Genomic DNA, 22,040 nt, shown 5'->3' with positions numbered 1-22,040 from the left:
AATTTATGAAGACATTGATGACAATTATGTTAAGTAAGTGACTCTAAATATAAGAGGGAAAGGGCATGCGAGAGTGGGGTGAATTGTGTTATTAGAAATTCCTGATTAATTAAAAAAAATTAATTTAAAAAACCTTTATATTAGAGGATAAGAATTAGATAAAAGAAAGATGGTGATGAAGAGAGATACACATCAAAAATAAAATAATCAAAATAAATTAAAGAGAAACGAGTTTAGAAATAGTGCATCAGAGATTTATACGAGTTTGACATAACAATTTGACCTACTCATGTCCCCAAAAAATTTCTTCTGAGAGTTCCACTAAAATCAGACTTGAATTTTTACACGATCACCTCATGAAACATCAACAATCAAACACAACTTTTACACAAATTTAGTTCAAGTACCCTCAACCAAGATTTTTTTTAGATTTAGATTGCAACCCTTAAGTTTCTTACAAATACAATTCACAAGAGAATCATACTTTTGAATAAAGAAATTTAATCACAACATTAATTACAACACAACTCTCATAAGAGCTTTTTAATCTTTTAGCACTACAATAATTCTTTTGAAAGGCAAATACATAAATAGAGAGAATAGAAGAAGGATAGAGATTTTTATTCATAATTTTAATGCAAAATAAAAAGAGAAGAAACATTCTTTATATAGGAAAAAAATTGACTAAAAACGGAAACGATTCATGATCCATGGTCCATTTTAATGATTTAATCGATTAAGCAACTCACATATGGAAAGTTTTTGAGTTCTGCCGTCATTAATCGATTACGAGTTTTTTTAATCGATTTGGAAGTGTTAAAATGATTTAATCGATTAATCTTAATATGATAATCAATTAACCAATATAAAATTATTCCTAGTTGATTAATCAAGTTCTTAATCAATTAAGCATGTGTATAAAAATATTTTCAGGTATTTTATCAAAATATTATAGAAGTTTCAAAAGATTTTAAGTGGGTATGTGAGTTTACCTTAGTACTTCAAGACTTATTATTGACCTTTTACAATTTAACTGAGCACTCTAAGACGTTACGTGCAAGATTATGTGAACTTTCACATTTTCTCTTTTTCAGACTTCAAAAACCTCAACTTTATTCATCAACTTGATTAGAATTTGTTTGGGGAGTTTTTCACTAGGAAGCATTGAACATTGTGAGACTTCTTCTTTTTGAGCAACACCTTTGTGAGAGATACGCCACATATTCACCCAAAACCTTAAGGTAATATGTGGGTGAGTTCTCTCATTTATAAATGCTCAAGTCTCCATATTTTTAATCAATGTGAGACTGTTACCCACACTACTCACACTTGATACATTATTAAAACTTCCCCTCAAGTTTGAGTCCACAATGCTCCCCCTCAAGTGAAATCTCTTCTTACTTCCACAAACTCTTGTACTGCACTGAATATTTCTTATTCACCACACCGGCGCCGTTGACACTCTTCAACGAAACATTTCTTATTCACCACACTGACGATGTTTGATTTTCGATACAAGTAAGTCGGTCCCTTTCTCGAACCAAAGACTCTGATACATTTGTTGGGGGAGTTTTTCACTAGGGAGCATTGAACATTGTTGGACTTCTTCTTTTGGAGCAACACCTTTGTGAGAGACACACCACATATTCACCCAAAATCTTAAGGTAATAGGTAGGTGGGTTCTCTCACTTATAAATGTTCAAGTCTCCACATTTCCAACCAATGTGAGACTATTATCCACACTACTCACACTTGATACACTTGTATGACATATAATTCTTGAGATATCTTTTGATTATGTCATCATCAGGAGCTTTACATGACACTTGAAATCGACTCCCCTTATCACAAAGAGCTCTCAACATCCAAAAGTCATTTGATTTATGGAGTTGCATTCATAAAAGCTTATTCATTAGTTGCCATCACCAAAATCAACTAACGGTTATACCTACAAGAACTTGGATAAACAACTTTCCCGTTTTTGATAATGGCAATGCATTTCTAAGAGATATGATAAACAAAGAAAACGATAGATAATGATTTGAAGTAATTAAACTCCTCCTCGCAAATAATGAAAGTACACTCTACTCTTTCAGAAAGTATACTGACATAATAAAAAAAAGTGAGAAAATAACACAAACATATATATATATATATATATATATATATATATATATATATATATATATATATATATATATATATATATATATATATATATATATATATATATATATATATATATATATATATATATATATCATGTAAAACACATGGAAAAAAGGGAATAAGAAGAATAAGATGAAACATTTATAAGATTAATTCATGCATATGACTTATTTTAGATTGCTAGTCCAGTTCATAAGATTCAACATCTATTTAATAAGTAATTTTTTATTTGATAAATATTTATATAATTTATTTTGAGCCTGTTTATTTTATCTTTTTTTTTTAAAATAATTTTTATAGTGTAACATAATTTTGTGTAAAAAAAATTTATAAAGAATTTTTTATAAAAATTTAAATGAAAATTTGATTTGAATTGTCATTTTTAAAATATTATTTTAGATATTTGATCATTTATTAAAAATAAATAAATATCAAAATTTTAAAAATCATTTAATTTTAAAACTATTTAAATAATTTTTTATAAAAATCATTTTTGAGATATAATTTTTTTTAAAAATTACGATTTCAAATATATTTTAATTTCAATAATGTATGTTTACGTTATAAAATTTTAAAATTAATCTTTCAATTTTAAAAAAATAAAATGAAAAACTTAGAATATTTTAAAAATCGATTTTATAAAATGCATTCTTAAAAATATAAAGAAAATATCCATTTTTTAAAGTTGAAAAAAAAACGATTCTAATCTAACTACTAAAATAAATTTTTATTAACTTAAAATATTTAAATAAAATTTTAGCACTTAACTTACATTTCTATTTTAAGACATGATATTTTTTTCAAAATTAATATTATTTTAAAGTCCACCCAAGTAGTATATAAATTACATTTATTTTATATTTAGAACCCCCGCATTATCCGGGAGTATACTCTTGTTTACTAAATTATTTGCAATAAACAACATAGCATCATTATCTTTTGTAATAATAATTATATTGATGATTCAATATCTACAAACAAAGTTATCACTTGTCCCTCATTATGTTATATCAAATTTTATAATGAATAAATAAACCAAACAAAAAATTGTGTCAAAATAAAATAAAATAAAAATTTCCAACTGATTCAATATTTTTATTTTATGGCAGGGAAGTCAATGAAGCACAGCTGCATAATGGAAATTTTGGATGTTTGTTAGAGTTGAGACAATGCGAAGTTGTTGCATAGCTACGGACAGGGCTTCCATTTTGAATACAAAGCATTAAACTAATCGTGCTAACATTTTCAATATCATTCATGTCACATATATTATTCATATAATACACTCAAATTAAATAACATTTCTAAACTATGAATAATACATTATTGTTGAGTTTTCTATATTTTAAATAGTATTTCCTTTTTTCTTTTTTAAGTATAGACTTTTAGTTTCTTATATAAAAAAAACAAATAAGTTAGCTACTTTGATAAAATGGTAAGTGATATCTTCTAGTTTAATTATAATGTTAAAAAATGAACACTCATATCAGAAAGTAATCATAACAACTAAAATATTTTTGTAGCGTAAGATGTCATAGCACAATACTTTACTTCTCTTAAAAGAACAATATTCTTTTTTTAAAATAGAATTAAAAAGTTTTAAAAAAGTATAAAAAAATATGTGGTAGACTTATGACTTGTGGAGTTACCAACCCAATCGATGTCAAAATAAGCACATAACTCCAACATAGACGATGTAGGAGATAAAAGGCTTTGAAATTAGATTCCGAAAGATAACAAAGAATGCGAAGAGCAACTATCCAATATACTGTAGTGGAAGAGACAATGAACTGACTGACAACATAAACAACATAAGCAATGTCAGATAGGATAATCGTAAGATGCATCAAATTTACAAACAAAGTACGATACAGAGTGAGATCTGGTTGAGGAACACCATTAAAAAAACATATTTCACATTCAATTCAAGAGGAATATTTATTGATCTAATATAAGAAATGTTAGCTTGTTCAAGAACATTAGCAATATACTTGGATTGAAAGAGAAATTAGTCTCTAGGAGAGTAGGCAACTTCAATCCCAAAAAAGTAGCGAAAATCATCAATCTTGTCAACTTTATCGCTTGTAATAATCATATAATCAACATAGAATGAAAGTAAAATACAACCATGAGAAGTGGTCTTGAAAAACAAAGTTGAATCATGATCACTAGAGAAAAAACCAGGGATATAATAGCAGCGGTAAAGTTCTCAAACCAAGCACATGAAACATACAACAAAAGGGAATGAACAATCTTAGCAACGTAACAATGTTGAGGAGTATCAATACAAGATGTCTAGGGAGCAATCCTACATATGCAAGTAATTTAGAGAAATTATTAGAGATATATTTACCACCAATCACAATAAAAAATACTTGATAACAATATTATGTTGAGTCTTAACCATCACACGAAACATTTGATTGATGTCAAAAATTTATAACGGTTTTCATAAGGTAAATCCAATAATAACAAGCATAATCATCGATAAATAAAATATAATATCTAAATCCATCTTTGATAGGAACCGATGATGAACCACATACGTCTTAGTGAACTAAGTCAAATGGTGCATATGAAATAGAACATTTATTAAAAAGGTAAAGCTGAAAAATTTAACAAACTTACAACCACATTATTATGATATAGCATTGGTTTGTAACTTTCCTAAAGCTTCATAAAAAACAAAGTAATTTAATCTAGAAGTTGATATAAATAAAAACAGGAATACGTAGATTCCAAATTAAAAGGAGTTAATAAATTAGTAGTTGAAGTAGAAGTTGATATTGCATTATTTGAGACCCTTAGGTCATTCATAACATAAAGTCTCATTGTCTACTACCTCTCCCAATCCTTCTCTCATTTGTTATTTTGATATTAATTATTTTTCTAAGATAAATTTAATTATTTATTATATTATTTCATCTATTTTCTAAAAACTTTTTTTAGAGGAAATGGCTAAAAATTAGGAGTTGAAAGTGCAATTAAGCTTGGTAGTGATAATGGGGAGCAACACTCATTGACATTTTTACATCAATTAGTGACATATCAACTCATTCTTTTCAAAACAGTCAAACGTATCCCAACATGCATGTCTGTTCTTATCATAATTGAGCAGAAAAAAAATCAATAGTCTATTATATATAATCATAGTATACTTGAAAGGCCAGATATATAGTCCTAGAAATCTTGTTTTTTTTCTGCTTCTTCCTTTTCTTCAGGAGCCATTTTGATTTGCTCTCTTTCTTATTGACCAAATATGAAACTAAAAAATGGCTTACTCTTGTTCTTTCTATTTGTGGAGTGTGCTTTTTTCAAAGTGGATTCAAAGTGTGTGAAAGGGTGTGATCTAGCTTTAGCTTCTTACTATGTAATGCCTTTAGTTGAACTCCCAACTATAAAAAACTATATGCAATCAAAGATAGTTACCAACTCTTCTGATGTTTTAAATAGTTACAACAAAGTCTTAGTAACCAATCATGGTAATATTTTTTCCTATTTTAGAATCAACATTCCATTCCCATGTGAATGTATTGGAGGTGAGTTCTTAGGACATGTGTTTGAATATACAACAAAGAAAGGAGATACTTATGATTTGATTGCAAATAATTATTATGTAAGTTTGACTAGTGTTGAGCTTTTGAAGAAGTTTAACAGCTATGATCCAAATCATATACCTGCTAAGGCTAAGGTTAATGTTACTGTGAATTGTTCTTGTGGGAATAGCCAGATTTCAAAAGATTATGGCTTGTTTGTTACTTATCCGTTAAGGTCTACGGATTCTCTTGAGAAGATTGCGAACGAGTCGAAACTTGATGAAGGGTTGATACAGAATTTCAACCCTGATGTCAATTTCAGTAGAGGAAGTGGGATAGTGTTCATTCCAGGAAGAGGTATGAATGTTCTTTTCAAAGTATATCTATGGTATGAATTGTGACGACTTCGCTTAAAAGTTATTTTTAACTTTGCAGATAAAAATGGAGAATATGTTCCTTTGTATCCTAAGTAAGTAACTTTGATTATCTCACTTCTCATGTTGAATGCTTTATAGAAAAAGTAAATTTGCTTCATATTTGTTTCTAAGTTTCATTTTTTTGTTCTTGCAGAACAGGTTTGGCCTTCTGAATTGCTACTAGGATGATTGTTTTTTTTTGCTTGATGGTTGTTGTGAGGCTAAGTTTGGTTATATATATAAGCAGGTGTTGGTAAGGGTGTAGCTATTGGTATATCTATAGCAGGAGTATTTGCGGTTCTGTTATTTGTTATCTGTATATATGTCAAATACTTCCAGAAAAAGGAAGAAGAGAAAACTATACTGCCCCAAGTTTCTAAGGCGCTTTCGACTCAAGATGGTAATGGTAATTTCTGTGTGAAAATAACTTATGATACAGTTAGGAGTTATTTATTTATTTCAATAAGATTTCGACGATAACTTATGAAAACAACTTTCGGTTTATCGTTAAGCCTCGAGTAGTGGAGAATATGAAACTTCAGGATCTAGTGGGCATGGTACTGGTAGTGCTGCAGGCCTCACAGGAATCATGGTGGCAAAGTCAACTGAGTTTTCATATCAAGAGCTAGCCAAGGCTACAGATAACTTTAGTTTGGATAATAAAATCGGTCAAGGTGGATTTGGAGCTGTCTATTATGCAGAACTCAGAGGCGAGGTACGAAGCTGTTGTGACTCGATCTTTATTTATTGTTAGTGTTCCATATCTGCAGCAACTGATATAACTTAGTTTTTATCCTCTCGTACGATTGATTATATGCAGAAAACAGCAATCAAGAAGATGAATGTGCAAGCATCATCAGAATTTCTGTGTGAGTTGAAGGTCTTAACGCACGTTCATCATTTGAATCTGGTATAACAACATGATATAACTACTTAATTAAATGTTTTTCATTGTTAAAATCTTTGTTATGCTTTTTGCATGAACAGGTTCAAATGTGTTATGAAGCATGTTTTAATTTACCTACAATTTTTATGAACAACATAGGTGAGGTTGATTGGATATTGCGTTGAGGGGTCGCTTTTCCTTGTCTATGAACATATTGACAATGGAAACTTGGGTCAATATTTGCATGGTAAAGGTAAGATCAGAAAAAAGAAGTGCTAAGGTTTTGTGATTTTGCAATACTGTCAAACATTTACGAATAATGGCGATATGATTCCAGATAAAGAGCCATTACCATGGTCTAGTAGAGTCCAAATTGCTCTAGATTCAGCACGAGGCCTTGAATACATTCATGAACATACCGTGCCTGTGTATATCCATCGCGATGTAAAATCAGCAAACATATTGATAGACAAAAACTTGCGCGGAAAGGTTACATTATGACCAATCTTAAAAATCTCCTTTCCAAATTTTCATTTCTTTGTTCAGATAAATTAAACTATTGATCATGGTTTTAAATTCAGGTTGCAGATTTTGGCTTGACCAAACTTATTGAAGTTGGAAATTCCACACTTCACACTCGTCTTGTTGGAACTTTTGGATACATGCCACCAGAGTATGACCTATTTTTCCTTATATTATATTCCGATCGCACGTTTTTTTGCATGATTAATTAGTAAAGTCGAGTTCTCTTTGTTTTGAAGATATGCTCAATATGGTGACGTTTCTCCGAAAATAGACGTATATGCTTTTGGAGTTGTTCTTTATGAACTGATATCTGCAAAGAATGCTGTTCTGAAGACAGGTGAAGAATCTGTTGCTGAATCAAAGGGTCTTGTAGCCTTGGTAGATATCGATCCCTCTATCAAACTAAATCATTTTTAACACTCAATTCATATACTTTTTCACAATCCAATTGCTATGAATTCACCCTTGACATATTTTTATTGCAGTTTGAAAAAGCACTTAATCAGATTGATCCTTCAGAAGCTCTTCGCAAATTGGTGGATCCTAGGCTTAAAGAAAACTATCCAATTGATTCTGTTTTAAAGATGGCTCAACTTGGGAGAGCATGTACAAGAGATAATCCACTACTACGCCCAAGTATGAGATCTTTAGTTGTTGATCTTATGACACTGTCATCACCATTTGAAGATTGTGATGATGACACTTCCTATGAAAATCAAACTCTCATAAATCTATTGTCAGTGAGATGAAGGTTCTTTGTGCCAGATTGAATGATGTTTGTTAAAACTGAACTAGTTGGGAAGTTTTTTACTTTGTGTTCAAAGTTTATTTCCCAAAATGTTCAAAAGGTCCTAGATTTCAAAAAGACATCCTGTAATTATTTTTAGTGAAGTTGTAACACTGAAGTACAATTTGTATTATGATGTGAAAACTTTATTTTTGCTTTCAAAATGTACATAAGATAAGATTCTAAACATATACATGTTAGCCTAGCTACTATATATATATATGATCACTAATTAATTTATATAGCATTGCCTATATACATGGAATTAGAAATGAATTGGATTGATCAAATCAACAAAGAGATGAAGAGCAGTGGTCCTTCAATATATGATGAGATGGAACAATGGAAGAAGCATTCAATTTACAAAATACCTTCAATAGTAACAAATCTAAACAAAAAAGCCTACAAACCACAAGCAATTTCCTTTGGTCCTTATCATTATGGAGAAGAACATTTAAAAGCTATGGAAGAACACAAGCATAGAGCACTTGTTCATTTCCTAAAGAGATGTCAAAAACCCATTGAGTTGGTATTCCAAGAAATGGAACAAGTGGTCCAAGAGTTGAGAGACTCATACAAGCCACTTGATCCAAGTTGGATATTAGATACACCAAAGTTTGTTCAAATGATGATTCTTGATGGTTGTTTTATTTTGGAGATTTTGAGAGCTAATGATTGTGTTGTAGATGATTATGCTGAAAATGATCCTGTCTTTGGTGAACATGGTAAGTTTTATGTTTTGCCATATATCAAGCGTGACATGTTTATGCTTGAGAATCAGATTCCTACGACGGTTTTACCTACATTGATTCAACTTGAAACTAGAACCGAGCAGGTAACCAGTTATCAATTTTCAATATACATATTTTGGTTTTTTCTTCTTATTTTGATTGATTTTTATTCAGTCGAAACTATGAAACATTTTAGAAAGATGATTATGAGTTATTAAAAGAGAAAATCGTGAAATTATTAAACCCTAGCACACATTTGATTCAATATTATTGAATATTAGTCCAAAATCAAAACAGATTATGTCGTACAACTCATTATGGTTGGATTTAAATTGTAATTAAATAGTAATTAAGTGTATTATTCTATTCTTACCTTATTTAGGATTAGCATTTATAGGGAGAATAATTACCCCTATTTCCTACTGTAATTCATAGTCTATAAATACCTCATATGTATTGTGTTACAAAATATACAAAAATAGAAAAACATATTTCTATATGGTATCAGAGCGAAAAAATAATTCTTTAGGGTTTTTTGTTTTTGCTTCCGCTCTGTTTGTCTTTTTTTTTCCATCCCACATAATGTCTGAAACTGAGTCCTCACTTTCACCCAAACATTCCTGATCTGAACCTAAAACACATGAATTAGTCTGGACGTACCATGAAAAACACCCTGTTCAGATCACAACAATTCAGTTGAACGGTGCTAATTATCTTCGATGGTCGCAATCCGTTCGTATGTATCTCAGGGGGAGAGGAAAGATTGGCTACATCACTGGCGACAAAAAACAACCAGACAAGGCAGGTGCAGATTATGATACATGGGATGCTGAAAATTTCATGGTCATGACATGGTTAGTCAACTCCATGGATGAAGAGATATGTACAAATTATCTCTGTTATGATACTGCAAAAGAACTTTGGGAAGGTGTCTCCCAAATGTACTCTGATTTGGAAAATCAATCCCAAATCTACGAATTAACTCTCAAACTAGGAGAAATTCGGCAAGGTGAAGATTCAGTCACCAAATACTTCAATTGTCTCAAACGTATTTGGCAAGATTTGGACCTTTTCAATGAGTACGAGTGGATATCACCTGCCGATAGCAAATATTACAAGAAGATGGTGGATGTTAGTCGTGTTTTCAAGTTCCTTGCAGGTCTAAATGTTGATTTTGATGAGGTTCGTGGCAGAATTCTAGGCAAAAATCCTATCTCTCCAATTGGTGAAGTCTTTTCAGGAGTACGCCGCGAAGAGAGTCTTCGACAAGTGATGCTTGACAAAAATACAACAGTTGTCCCTCCACCAGTTGAAGGATCTGCCTTGGCAATTCCCCATGTCAATCGTAAACCACTTCCTAATCAACGAGGTGGGACAAGACTGATTTATTTTGTGACTATTATGGGCGCAATCGCCACACTCGGGAAACTTGCTATAAACTACATGGACGACCAAACCATGGCATGGTTGGCAAGTTTGGTGACCGTCCTATGCCTATGGCCAATGAGGTTGATTCGTCTCCATGTACGAAGGAGAAAATGGATAACCTTCTTAAGTTTCTAAAGTTCAATTCATCTCTTAATATTCCTACTAGAACTGCGGCACAAACATGTAAGGATTCTTGGGCACTATCTGCCCACAACCACCGTAACCCTTGGATAATAGATTCAGGGGCATCTGAACACATGACTAATTGCTTTCATCTATTCAATTCCTATTTTCCTAGTTCAGGTTTTGAAAAAGTTAGGATATCTGATGGTAGTTATTCAAGTATTGCAGGCAAAGGCAACATAAAAATTTCAGAGCAAATCACTTTGCAATCTGTTTTACATGTTCCTAAATTCGCTTGTAATCTTCTATCTGTTCATAAATTATCTAAGGACACTAATTGTTCTGTTCTTTTTCGTCCATCTACTTGTGTTTCTCAGGACCAGAACTCGGGGAAGACGATTGGCACTGCTAGAGAGATGAATGGACTATACTACCTTGATGGAATTCAGTTTGGCAATACAACATTTTTCGGTTCAAACAATACAAACTCATCTGCTGTTTCAGATCAAGTTATGTTATGGCATAAAAGATTAGGCCACCCTAGTTTTTCATATCTTAAACATTTATTTTCTGGTTTTTCCAAAGAAATAAATTCCTCACAATTTCATTGTGAAGCTTGTCACTTAGCTAAAGATCATCGTGTGTCTTTTAAATCAAAAGTCTATTCTGCTTTCAAACCTTTTTATTTAATTCACAGTGATGTTTGGGGTCCTTCAAAAATTAAAACTATGCCTGGAAAAAAAATGGTTTGTGACATTTATTGATGATCATACACGGCTGTGTTGGGTTTATCTCATGGAAAAGAAATCAGAAGTTGAATAAAGATTTCAAGATTTTTTTAACATGATTAACAATCAATTTCAAACCAAGATTGGAATTCTAAGGTCGGACAATGACACTGAATATTTCAACAAATATTTAAGTACATTCCTTGTAACTAAGGGGATAATTCATCAATCCACTTGTCGCGATACTCCTCAACAAAACGGTATTGCTAAAAGAAAAAATAGACATCTCCTCGAAGTTACTAGAGCTATTATGTTTTCTATGAATGTACCTAAGTATCTTTGGGGAAATGCTTTATTAGCGGCTTGTCACCTCATCAATCGAATGACATCTCGGGTGTTACAATATGAAAGTCATGTACAAGTGTTACAAAACAATTTTCCTACATCCCGTATTGTTACGGATCTACCCCTTAAAGTTTTTGATTGTCTCTGTTATGTTTACATCCCCAATGTTTTTCGTTCTAAGTTGGATCCTAAAGCCGAAAAATGTGTTTTTCTTGGCTATGCATCCAATAAAAAGGGATACAAATGTTTTAACCCAGTTACAAAGAATTTTTTTGAAAGCATGGATGTTCACTTTGTTGAAAATCATCCTTTTTTTAAAAGTTCTCTTCAGGGGGAGAGTCAATGTAATAATAAAGAAGATAATTTTTGGGAAACTTTGCTTGCTCTAGATGATATTGTGACTACGAATCACCCAAGTGCTAAGATAATAGAATCTGAAATAGGGGGAGAAACACTGATTAAGGATGATAATCCTGAACTTAAAGTGTATGTTCGAAAAAAAATCCACAAAGGTGGTGCAAACCCTATTGTCTCTCCAGTAGAAATCCAATCTGATTTACCAAGTGAAGGTCCTACAGATAATCTATCTTCTAGTTCTTCATCTGGTAATCCTTCTTACTCATCCAATGATTTATCTAATTTATCTTTTCCTGATATTAATCTTCCAATATCTGTGAGAAAAAATATTCTTGACCTCGATGTCCCAATTGCTGAGAGGAAAGGTTCTCGTATATGCACTAAATATCTTATGTCTAATTACTTGTCATATGACAAACTATCACACACCCACAAGACATATGTGTCTAGGATTTCTAATTTGTTTGTGCCCATAACTACTCAGGAAGCATTAAATGATCCGAATTGGAAATTAGTGGTGAAAGTAGAGATGGATGCTCTAAACAAAAATAACACTTGGAGTATCACTGATCTACCACAAGATAAAAAGTCAGTAGGGTGTAAGTGGGTCTTTACATTGAAATGCAAGGTTGATGGAAGTGTGGAAAGATACAAAGCGATATTAGTAGCAAAAGGATTTACTCAAACTCATGGTATTGATTACCAAGAGACTTTTTCCCCGGTTGCTAAGATCAATTCTATCATAATTCTTCTTTCTCTTGCAGTTGATAACGTGAAAACGTATCGTATTTTTGGCTTCATATGCATTGCTTTTTACTTGATTAACACTTATTATTACGCAGTATTTCATGTTTATTGCAGGTATATATCAAATAAAAGGTTTACAAGGAAGCAAAGTGGAAAATAGCAAAAAGGAAAGAAAAAGAGAAGAAAATGAAGAAAAATAGAGACAATGGATCACCACACTAAAGGGGATTGTGGCACCCATCACTTGGATGTGTGGCGCCCGCCACATGATCCAAAGAGGGCGGTGGCGCCCGCCACAAAGCATGAATGTTGTGGCGCTCAACCCTAAAATTTTGGCGCTCGCCACGGAGTCAAGGACTAGGGTTGTGGTTGCCACAACCCAGTCTTCCCTACTTTTTCTCCATGATTTTAGCCACGAATCCACTCACATTTGGTGACAATTTAGGGAAATGGAAAATATATAAGGAGGGCAGTTTCTCCATGTCGGAGCTCTCTCTCTTCCAGCTTTCGATCGTACGCTTAATTTTAGTCAGATTTTATTTTCTTTTAGTTTTCTAGGCAGTTTTTCTTACCTTGTAAAAGTGATAGTTTCTCCACATCGGGGACTATTGCAATTTATTTTACGCATTTGAATTCAGTTGTAACGGTTACTCATTGCCAAAGCCTGCCGACATTATTTTAATTGAAGAATCAAGATTCAGTTCCAGTTCTCAATTCGTAATCCAGGTTTTATTTTGATTGCTATTTTATTTATTTATGCCCTACTGTATGTTTGATTTTCCAAATACCATGTCTGTTACCGGATCAATGTTCGACTAACCCCTTAGATATCAGTATGTAAAGACCGTCGAAACGACGAGATTCGTAAATAATTGGTGTTAGTTTTTATAAAACTTATTTTTCCGGTTTTTAGTTTCTTATTTTAATCAAACTAATTTTCGTACGAGAGTACATAACAAACTAAGGTTACGGTCAACAAGAACGAGAGTTTGAGATTTTAACCAGATAGCTGAAACTAGGCATTAATCTTAAACACTACGAGAGCGCTTTAGGATTAATTAGACTTTATTCATATTCAAAAATTACTTTTAAATTCAAAATGAGACCGCGAGAGCCAAGCATTCTGGTTTAGGAGTATGGTCAGAGTCAATAAAACGAGAGTGTGAGAGTAAGTCCTTTTTATAAATAATTTCTACTGAAGAATACTTTGACCAATAAGATTACACCAAATATCTATCGAATCCCCGAAGTTTGATGCGTTACATACCGATATTGTTGGTGTAAGCCCTAGAGGCCAATACTTTTGGTACTTGTATCGAATTATTTATTAATAATAAAAGGTTTTTTCTTTATTATGTTTGTTTAATAAAGTCCCTAGAATAGCTAGTCCGTTTAATGTATCAAGTGTGACTTAATCATGAGATCACATTAAACATAAGGACATTATTCTTAAAGTATCCGTTGTCGAGCTTTATTGTGAAATGGGATAACATTAAAGCATTAAGATTATTATGTATATAGACTGGTGGTCACATCTCATGGATCATGGATAAGGAGTTATCAAGTCTTAAACATAGGTATGAATATTAAGAGTAATATTTATACTAGATTGACCCGTTATGAGAATATTATATAGAATGTTATGCAAAGTGTCATAAGCTATTCTCATGGTGATAATGGTGTATACCACCCTTCGACCTGAAACCACTATGGACCCTAGATGTATAGTCGAGGGCCTTATTGTTGATCAAACATTGTCCGTAATTGGATGACCATAAAGACAGTTGATGGGTACCCCCACGAAGCATGCTGAGGGACATGAGTGACCTAGATGGAGATAGCTCATCCTGCGTAATAGGATAAATGTCTACAGGCCCAATATTGAATTGGACAAGGATGACACGGTCTATGCCTTGTGTTCAATATAGACATAAGGGTAAAAGGGTAATTGTATACATAAGTATTATCATAAAAGGATTTGTCAGATCACATGACATTTTCGTGTCTTGGGTAGCAGTGATGTGTTGCTAGATACCACTCACTGTTTATTATGTTAAATATGTGATTTAATATAATCGTCAATGCCGTGAAAACCTACACGGTCACACACAAAAGAACATATTGATGAGAGATAGAGTAACTAAGGAACATCGTGTAACTTTAAGGAGTGCCTTAGAGGGGGGGGGGGGGGGTGAATGAGGTACTTAGACGATTTTCCGGATTTTTTACGGTTTATTAATTTTTACTTTCTTGAGATGCTTATGTGATGAAAAACGGTAAAGTGCGGAAAGTAAAGAACACCAAGATGTATCGTGGTTCCCCTCACAAATCGAGAGTACTCCACTCCCCTTTCCACACGAAAGAGAATTCACTATAATGTTAGATTCCTAGACAAGACACCTTAAGGCCTTTCTATCTAATTCTAACACACCAAGAACAATCCTCTTGGATTTACAATGTTTAAAGTCCAATCGAGACTCAAATTCTCACAAAAGGACCTCTTGCATCCACACACCGGATAGCAAGGATAAAACCTTACAAACTTATTCTTAATAATCCTAAAAATAAGTTGTAATCAAGAGATACAATTCTGAATTTTTGTAGAAGATGAAATAGTTGAAAATTTGAAGTATATCAATTTATCAATTGACCTTCTCCTTTGTAACACTTAATTCTCACAATAATTATACAAGTGTTCTTTGTATGGAATGAAACTATGATGCTTAAAAAGAAGGTTTATGCAAGGTTTCACTCTTAAGAAAATTTGGAAGAACACTTAAAAAATGTTTGAAAGAATATGAGTAATTGATTTGAAATTTTTGCAAGGAGGTGAATTTGAAATCTGAAAAAATGATGTATATATGTTGTCTAAACACCTCCTGAAATGGATGCAATTACCCAAAGGATGCCATGGTTCATGGTAAAGAAAATAGAAAAGTTTCCATGAAAAGATGCACTGATTTTTGCCTTTGGTTCAGTGGTAATCGATTACCTTAATATGGGTAATCAGTTACTTGCCTCCAACGTGCAAAAATATTTGAATTTTTCACAGAGTAATCGATTACCTTAAAATGGATAATCGATTACTTCATCCCAGATTTGAAAAATAGCTTAAAAAATGAAGTGTTATGATTTCTTTGATGCATAAAATTACTTCCAATGATTATGGCATGAATGAGACATGCTTTGAACACTTGTATAATCATCTAGAGGTCAAGTGTTATACCTATTCATTTAAAATACGAATCTTCATGAGTTTCATCGAGACTTGATCATTTAGTTGAAAACTTCCTTCATGAGCTTGAATCTTGATCAATCCTTTTTGTTAATCAATCTTAGACTTGTAGAGAAGTTTGTCGTCATCAAAACATTTGAGAAGTCATGTCTTCACAATCTCCCCCTTTTTGATGATGACAACCCAAAAAAAAAAGTTCGATCCAAGCATGTTTCTCTAGCAAATGTTCCCCCTAAATTGATGCTCCCCCTTAATTTATGATTTAAGGAGTCTTTTGAAATCTGCATTTTGTTAGAGAGAAACAGAAAACAAAGAAATAACACAATAACAATCTCTTCTCCCCCTTTGTCATTAACAAAAAGGGTGAAATAAGCAAACAACATACACCAAGCACCACATAACACAAGAATGAAACAAAAGATAATACAAACATAATATAAACCAAACTTAGTACGGAATGGAAAGACGGATAAAACATAAAAAGCCAATGGACTTAGCATAGTCTTAAAAGAAACTAGAAATGTACTAACTTAAAACCATAAACTAGTGAATAACAAAAAAAAATGGCCAACTCAATCACTTTCCGACATATCGACTCCATCATCCTCTTCACCTTCTTCTTCACTTTCCTCATCACCTTCTTCACTTGGGACATGTTGACGGTTCATAGAAAGGAAGAGTTTCCGAAGTAATTTGATTCCACGTTGGGTGACATTGTGATTATGATTTATGGTGGTCTCAATGGAACACATCTTGTTATAAAGCATAGAATTTGTGATATCACCTTCCGGAGTTGGTGGAGGAGCGGAAGAAGCGACCGTATCCTTGTACCGAAACACTCCATTTGGTCCGATAATAATGTCGGTGTTCTTAGTTGCAGTAACCTCATTGATTTCACAGTTTCTAGCCATCATAGGAGTCTTTGGTTCTCTTTGAAGCGGAACATCATGGAATTCCAAAATTCTTGAAACAAGTCTACCATAAGGAAGTCCACCACTTAGGGATAATTGATGTTTCATGTGATGGTAAATGACATAAGCCCAATTAATCTTCATGTTCATTTTCAAAGCTCTAATAAGTTGCAGTTTGAGTTCACTAACTTGGGCATGATTTGAATGTTTTGGAACCAAAACATAAGCAAGAACATAATGGAGAATCCTATCACTCATAGATAAGAGGTTAACAAATGTCACCACCCTTGAGGATTCTGGTTTATGCCGGCTCATGAGGCTAGCCTGAGTGCTTCTAGAAATTGAAACAAAATATTCCATACTGTTATAATTGCTCCAGGCATCAGTGTCGGGTTCAGTTCCGTGACGGATTTCTTCACCTTCAGAAGGGATTTCCAGACAGGTTCCCAATTGTTTCAGATCCATACAAAATTCAACATTCTTAACCTTAGCAGTAAACACCAAATCACCAAAATCATCGGTTCCAAAAGTTACAGTGGTAAAGAAATCCCTTATCATATCAGGATAATAATCACCAATATCAAAAGCTAACTTATCTACCCCTGAATTTTTCAGCAAAGTTTGAAAAGTAAAGCTTTGAAAAGAAATCCCTTATCATATCAGGATAATAATCACCAATTCCAAAAGCTAACTTACCGGCATGAGAGTTCGAGTCCGGACAGCATAGCTCAACCTTCTGGATTTCACAGTGGCAGCATGTTGTTCTTCTGTATGTTGAGAGGCTTCTTCATCCATTTTCTTCTTTCCTTTATCTTGCCTTGGAGGTGCCATGGAAGCTTTGAGAGTTAGGTTTTTGAAGGATTTCTTGGATTCTAGATGGAGAGTGAATTTGGTGAGTTGAGTTGTAAGAGATGGAGTTTGTGGAGAGTGATAATGTGAGTCGGGTTTTAATTTTACTTTGAATGGAGTTAATAGAGTTAATGGAGGAGAAGGAAGATGGAAGAGTGAGATGAATGTGAAGGTTGGAGATAGAGACATATAGAGTACCAATGCTGAAGTGATTGACTTAAGCAAAAAAACAAGAAAAAACACTTAAGACCAAAAGTACTCTTTATGACAAAAAAACTCACGTGTGTTAAAAAATTTTAAAAAAATTATGGAAGAAACAGTGGTAATCGATTAATCTAAAAAGGGTAATCGGTTACATAGATAAAAAACGCGTGAGGAAGGCAAAAACAGGCAGGGTAATCGATTACCCAATTTGGAGTAACCGATTACTCTAAGAAAAAAGTGAAAAAATAGTAGCTTCGCACAACCCAAAATATGAAGGATTTTCAAAAAAATTGAGTTTGACAAGGTAATATACATACTAATGCAATTTTGAGTGAAATTTTTTTTATCAAAAAATTAAATTTACCTAATATAAAATCAACAAAAGGCAAAAATTTCATATACACATTTTAAAGAGAAATTTCACAAATAAAAAAAATTAAAAACTTGTGTACCTTGGCCTCATTATAATGTATAGTGAATAATTATGGAAGATTTATATATCACCTTCATCCAAAATGCCAAGTTCTCTTCGAATCTTATAAAATGGTTCTTTTGCGAGTGGTTTTGTGAAAATGTCCGCTAGTTGATTATGAGTATCGACAAAGGTAACTTCGACATCGCCTTTAAGCACATGATCACAAAGGAAATGGTGTCGAATGTCTATGTGTTTGGTCCTTGAGTGCATGATAGGATTCTTTGTAATATTAATTGCACTTGTGTTGTCGCATCGGAGTGGTATGCATCCAAGATCGATTCCATAGTCACTTAATTGTTGCTTTAGCCAAAGATTCTGTGCACAACAAGCTACCCGCTGCTATGTATTCTGCTTCAGCCGTACTAAGAGCAACACACGCTTGTTTCTTACATGACCATGAGAGTAATGCATTACCAAGGATGTGACATGTTCCACTAGTACTTTTTCTATCTGTTTTACAACCTGCATAATCCGCGTCAGAATAACCAATTAACTTACAAACACTACCTTTAGGATACCATAAGCCAATGTTAGTTGTTCCTTTGAGATACTTCATGATTCTTTTGACCGCCATGAGATGTGACTCCTTTGGATTTGCTTGGAAGCGAGCACATAAACACACGTTAAACGTTATGTCAGGACGGCTTGCCGTCAAATATAATAAAGAACCAATCATACCTCGATACTTCGTAATATCAATTGACACACCCGATTCGTCTTGATCAACATAGGTTCCGGAGCCCATTGGTGTTGACATTGCTTTACAACCATCCATTTCAAATCTCTTTAACAACTCTTTGCAATACTTTGATTGGTTGATAAATATTCCATCTTTTAGTTGCTTGATTTGCAATCCAAGGAAGTAGTTCATCTTTCCCATCATAGACATTTCAAATTCACCTTGCATTATCAACACAAATTCATCACATAGTTCTTTGTTGGTTGAACCGAAGATTATGTCGTCTACATAGACTTGAACAAGTAAGGTGTTCCCTTTTATCTTCTTGATAAATAAAGTCTTGTCTACTTTGCCTTTTTCAAAACCTTTTTCACATAGAAAATTACTTAGACGATCATACCATGCCTTAATGCTTGTTTTAATCCATAGAGCGTTTTCTTCAATTTGTATACATGTGAAGGATGCTTGAAGTCTTCAAAGCCCGGGGGTTGTTTGACATAGACTTCTTCGTTGATGTAGCCGTTCAAGAAGGCGCTTTTGACATCCATTTGAAATAACTGAAAATTCATTGAACATGCGTAAGCAAGTAATAAACGAATAGCTTCTAACCTTGCAACCGGAGCGAAAGTTTCTTCAAAGTCGATTCCTTCTTCTTGATTATACCCTTGAGCGACCAATCTTGCTTTGTTTTGAACAATTATTCCATTCTCATCAAGTTTGTTTTTAAACACCCATCTTGTTCCAATGATGTGCTTACCACTTGGTCTAGAAACAAGTTCCCAAACTTGATTTCTCTCGAATGGGTTTAATTCTTCTTGCATAGCAACAATCCATTGATCATCTCCTAGAGGTTCATCAATTTTAGAGGGTTCTATTTGCGAAACGAACTCCATGTTTAAGCATGCATCCTTGAGATTCAATCTTGTAGCAACACCTTGACTAATGTCACTAATTACTTTGTCAATAGGATGATCTTTATGAGTCCTCCATTCCTTAGATAGATCATTTTCATTTGACTCTTGTTGAATCGGTTCTTCTTGATTCTTGTTTGAAGTATCTTCTTTAGGAATTTCTACAAAATCATCATCATCATCACAAACAACAATTTCCTTTTCATCCGATTTTTCGTTGAACTTACCAAGGTTGTCTTTGTCATTGTTAAGGACAAAGCACTTGCATCCAAAGATATGAAATAAAGCAATGTTGGGTTTCCTTCCTTTGAAGAGTTCATATGGAGTCTTCTTTAAGATAGGTCTTATGTTAACTCTATTACTTACAAAACATGCCGTGCTAACCGCATCCGCCCAAAAAATACTTCGGAAGATTTGCGACGCTAAGCATTGTTCTTGCAAGTTCCACCAATGACATATTCTTTCTTTCAACTACTCCATTTTGTTTAGGATTCCTTGGAGCCGAGAAGTTGTGAAATATTTCTTGATCTTCACAAAAGTCTTCAAAAGAAGTATTCTGGAATTCTCCACCATGATCGCTTCTTATGGAGGCAATTGTTAATGATTTCTCATTTTGAATTTGCTTTGCATACTTCTTGAATGCTTTGAATGCATCACTTTTATGCATTAAAAAGAATGTCCAAGTATATCTAGAATAATCATCAAGAATAACTAAAGCATATAAGTTACCTCTGAAGCTTCTTGTTCTTGATGGACCAAATAAGTCCATATGTAACAATTGTAGTGGCCTAGAAGTGGACACCACATTCTTGGATGTGAAAGTTGATTTGATTTGCTTCCCCTTTTGACAAGCATCACAAAGTCTATCTTTGATGAATTTTATCTTTGGCAATCCAATGACAAGGTCATGTTTTACTAACTTATTCAAGTGCTCCATGTGAATGTGAGCAAATCTCTTATGCCATAACCATGAGTCATTGTTATTTGCCACAAGACACTTAACCTTCAAAGAAACATCATCAAGGGAAATCATGAAAATATTATTAATTATCTTACCTATAAGCATTACCTCTTTTGTGACTTCGTCTTCAATTAAACATTCATCTTTTGTGAACCTTATTTTGAATCCTTTGTCACAAAGTTGGCTTATGCTTAAGAGGTTGTGCTTTAGTCCTTCGACATATAACACATCTTCGATGGCTATGAAATTTGGTGCACCTACTTTGCCTATGCCAAGAATTCTTCCTTTGTTGTTATCTTCATAAGTAACATAATCCTTGGCCTTAAGCATTAGATCTGAAAATTTGTGCACATCACCAGTCATATGCTTAGAGCACCCACTATCCAAATACCAAAGATTTGATGTGGCCTTCAAGCATACCTACAAAACAAAATTAAGTTTTGTTAGGTACCCAAATTGCTTTGGGTCCTTCATAATTAGTACCTTTCTCAACCCATACATAATGCCCCTTTGCTACATTAAAGTTTCTAACATAGCAAGCATTAGGTGTATGACCATAATACCACAATAAAAACAAGTTGGTTCAAAATTGCTTTTATATCTAGGAACATAAGAATTTTTCTTTGTAAACCTTTTCTTTTTAGGACGTTGATGCACAACTTTTGGTGTGTTGACTCTTTCTTTTGGAGATTGATCCTTAGGCCTAACAAAGATAGTTTTATTTGAACTTGGTTTAGAAAATTTGGAGTAACCAAGTCCACTTTTGTCATTTGAGTACCTTTGTTGGCTAAGAACCCCTTCCAAACCAATTTTTACTTTTTCATACCTTTCAAGGACTCTTTTAAGTTGGACAATTTAGAAAGAGAGAGACTCACACTTTAGACATACAAAATTCTTCTTTTCACTAATCATCTTTTGTTTTTCATTTTCAAAATCTTTTTCAAAAATTTCAATCTTTTCTTCCAAGGAAGAAATTTGTTTCTTTTGAGATGATATAGTTTTATAAAGAATTTTGCATTCATTTAACAATTCATTAA

General features: G+C 33.0%; 1 protein-coding gene and 1 pseudogene across 1 annotated transcript; both read left to right on the top strand.

The window, feature by feature from the left end:
- The first annotated feature begins 5,402 nt into the window (after window positions 1-5,402).
- LOC127117980 (lysM domain receptor-like kinase 3) lies at window positions 5,403-8,447 on the top strand. The gene is made up of 11 exons (XM_051048108.1): window positions 5,403-6,062; window positions 6,141-6,174; window positions 6,276-6,280; window positions 6,369-6,521; window positions 6,634-6,836; window positions 6,942-7,031; window positions 7,167-7,260; window positions 7,345-7,496; window positions 7,589-7,680; window positions 7,769-7,910; window positions 8,018-8,447. Exons 1-11 carry the CDS (start codon window positions 5,429-5,431, stop codon window positions 8,279-8,281), a joined length of 1,863 nt encoding a protein of 620 aa, XP_050904065.1. The 5' UTR covers window positions 5,403-5,428; the 3' UTR covers window positions 8,282-8,447.
- Window positions 8,448-8,578: 131 nt separating this feature from the next.
- LOC127121100 (putative UPF0481 protein At3g02645) overlaps window positions 8,579-22,040 on the top strand; it is a 61,686-nt pseudogene continuing 48,224 nt past the window's right edge.

This window comes from Lathyrus oleraceus, chromosome 2, assembly GCF_024323335.1.
Source record: "Lathyrus oleraceus cultivar Zhongwan6 chromosome 2, CAAS_Psat_ZW6_1.0, whole genome shotgun sequence".
Classification (NCBI taxonomy): Eukaryota; Viridiplantae; Streptophyta; class Magnoliopsida; order Fabales; family Fabaceae; genus Lathyrus; species Lathyrus oleraceus.
The sequence above is the reverse complement of the archived record's forward strand: the minus strand, read 5'-3'. Positions and strand labels throughout refer to the sequence as shown.

Coding starts and splice junctions, on each gene's coding strand:
- LOC127117980 (XM_051048108.1), top strand. CDS start 5,429: ATGAAACTAAAAAATGGCTTACTCTTGTTCTTTCTATTTGTGGAGTGT. Junction 6,522..6,633: donor GGCGCTTTCGACTCAAGATG/GTAATGGTAATT, acceptor TTTATCGTTAAG/CCTCGAGTAGTGGAGAATAT. Junction 7,911..8,017: donor CAAAGGGTCTTGTAGCCTTG/GTAGATATCGAT, acceptor TTTTTATTGCAG/TTTGAAAAAGCACTTAATCA.